This window comes from Chrysochloris asiatica, unplaced genomic scaffold (genome assembly GCF_000296735.1).
Source record: "Chrysochloris asiatica unplaced genomic scaffold, ChrAsi1.0 scaffold00288, whole genome shotgun sequence".
NCBI classification, from domain to species: domain Eukaryota; kingdom Metazoa; phylum Chordata; class Mammalia; order Afrosoricida; family Chrysochloridae; genus Chrysochloris; species Chrysochloris asiatica.
Genome location: NW_006408806.1, coordinates 1,782,662 through 1,784,193, shown reverse-complemented (window position 1 = coordinate 1,784,193; position 1,532 = coordinate 1,782,662). Strand labels below are relative to the sequence as shown.

Sequence of the window (1,532 nt, the reverse complement as noted above, 5' to 3'; positions counted from 1 at the left end):
GTTTTCTTAGATTCATTTTTCATATATATCCCACCTTCCGTTATTTGCAGCTATTTCTTCACCTGGCAATCTACTTCTAAGTAATTGGCCAATGAAAAGCCTTTTGAATAGCAGCAGAAAATTGTATACTACAATGCCAGAACATTAACCCATCAGGTTTGGAGGCATTCAAAATATGACTGGGGAAGTGTTGCTTCCTCAGCATAGTTTCAACATTTTAATCTGAGGACCAGAATTTGCTAATGGGATATGATTCAAAATGAAAAGAAACGTCTGTAAACATCTAGTGAATCTGAGTAATTAAGTGATTTAGTGGTTCAAACTGGGTTTAGAATGTTTTAGCTTTCACTTACAGGTAGAGTTAGAGTTGTTAAGTGCCATCCGTTCGGTTCCAACTCCTAGTGACCCTGTAGTAGGTTTCCCAGGAGTAGCTGGTGGGTTTAAACTTCTAACCTTACAGGTAGCATTCCAGTGCTTATCCTACAGAGTGTCACACTAGGACTGTTAGTTATGAAACGGGTAGTTGAAATGTTTTGAAATATTTTTAATATTAAATTGTTAAGAGAGACATGCGTTTAAAATGACATGTTTAATTTTCCTGAGATGACTTATAATGCATGAATTCTCTGATACTTTTCCTCAGGTTTAGCTGACAGATTTGAAGAATACCCTAAACTAAGGGAGCTTATCAGACTGAAAGATGAGCTAATAGCTAAATCTAACACCCCTCCTATGTAAGTGTTTTTATTGATTTATTTTTGTTCCCAATTTTGATTTAAACTTTCAGTTTATCTCATAACCTTTCTGTTAAAAAGACATTTCAATACCTATATTAGATTAAGGTAGTCTACTTCTTTATAATCAAATATGTTCATTTGAAACTATAGTTATGTATACACAGTAAGTTCTCATTTAATGTTTTTTCCAGCTTTTTGGACAGTTTTCTTAAAATGTCTTTAAAATTTTTTTTTCTTAAAAAATTCATGATTATTCTGTTCTTAATACCTTTTTTAAAAATGTAAATATAGTCTTATTACTAGCTAATTTGTTAAATGTGGAAAGTTTACAAACTTAGATGAAGAAAAAGAAAAGAATAGGACTTAATTATATCTCTGCATTCAGAGATAACTATTCTTAACATTTTAGAATAATTCATTTTATCCTTTGGTAAACACAATGTTTTTATTCTCAGAAGTGTGTATAAGGTCTTTGAAATTAGAGAATCTATTTGTTCACATTTAGCTTACTCTGTTTTGTACATTTAACAATTTGATAAAATGTATCCTGTTAAGAATTTGAAGTACCATGAAAATTTTAGCAGACTCTAATATATTCATCCTATTTTAAAATTGTTATTATTGTTGTTAGGTGCCATTGAGTTGGTACCAATTCACAGTGACCCTATGCACAGCAGAACAAAACACTGCTTGGTCTTGGGCCAACGTCATAATTGTTGCCACACTTGAGCCTATTGATGCTGCCACTTGGCCAATCCATCTCGCTGTGGGTCTTCCTCTTTTTCTCTGACCCTC

The 1,532-nt window shown here is 32.6% G+C and overlaps 1 protein-coding gene across 1 annotated transcript in view; it reads left to right on the top strand.

Moving 5' to 3' along the window:
• The window catches only part of METTL14 (methyltransferase like 14), a 69,517-nt gene that overhangs the window by 21,646 nt on the left and 46,339 nt on the right, over positions 1-1,532 (top strand). The window contains exon 6 of the mRNA XM_006874589.1: positions 644-734. Coding sequence (XP_006874651.1) covers positions 644-734 — 91 coding nt within the window. The remainder of the gene's footprint in view (positions 1-643; positions 735-1,532) is intronic.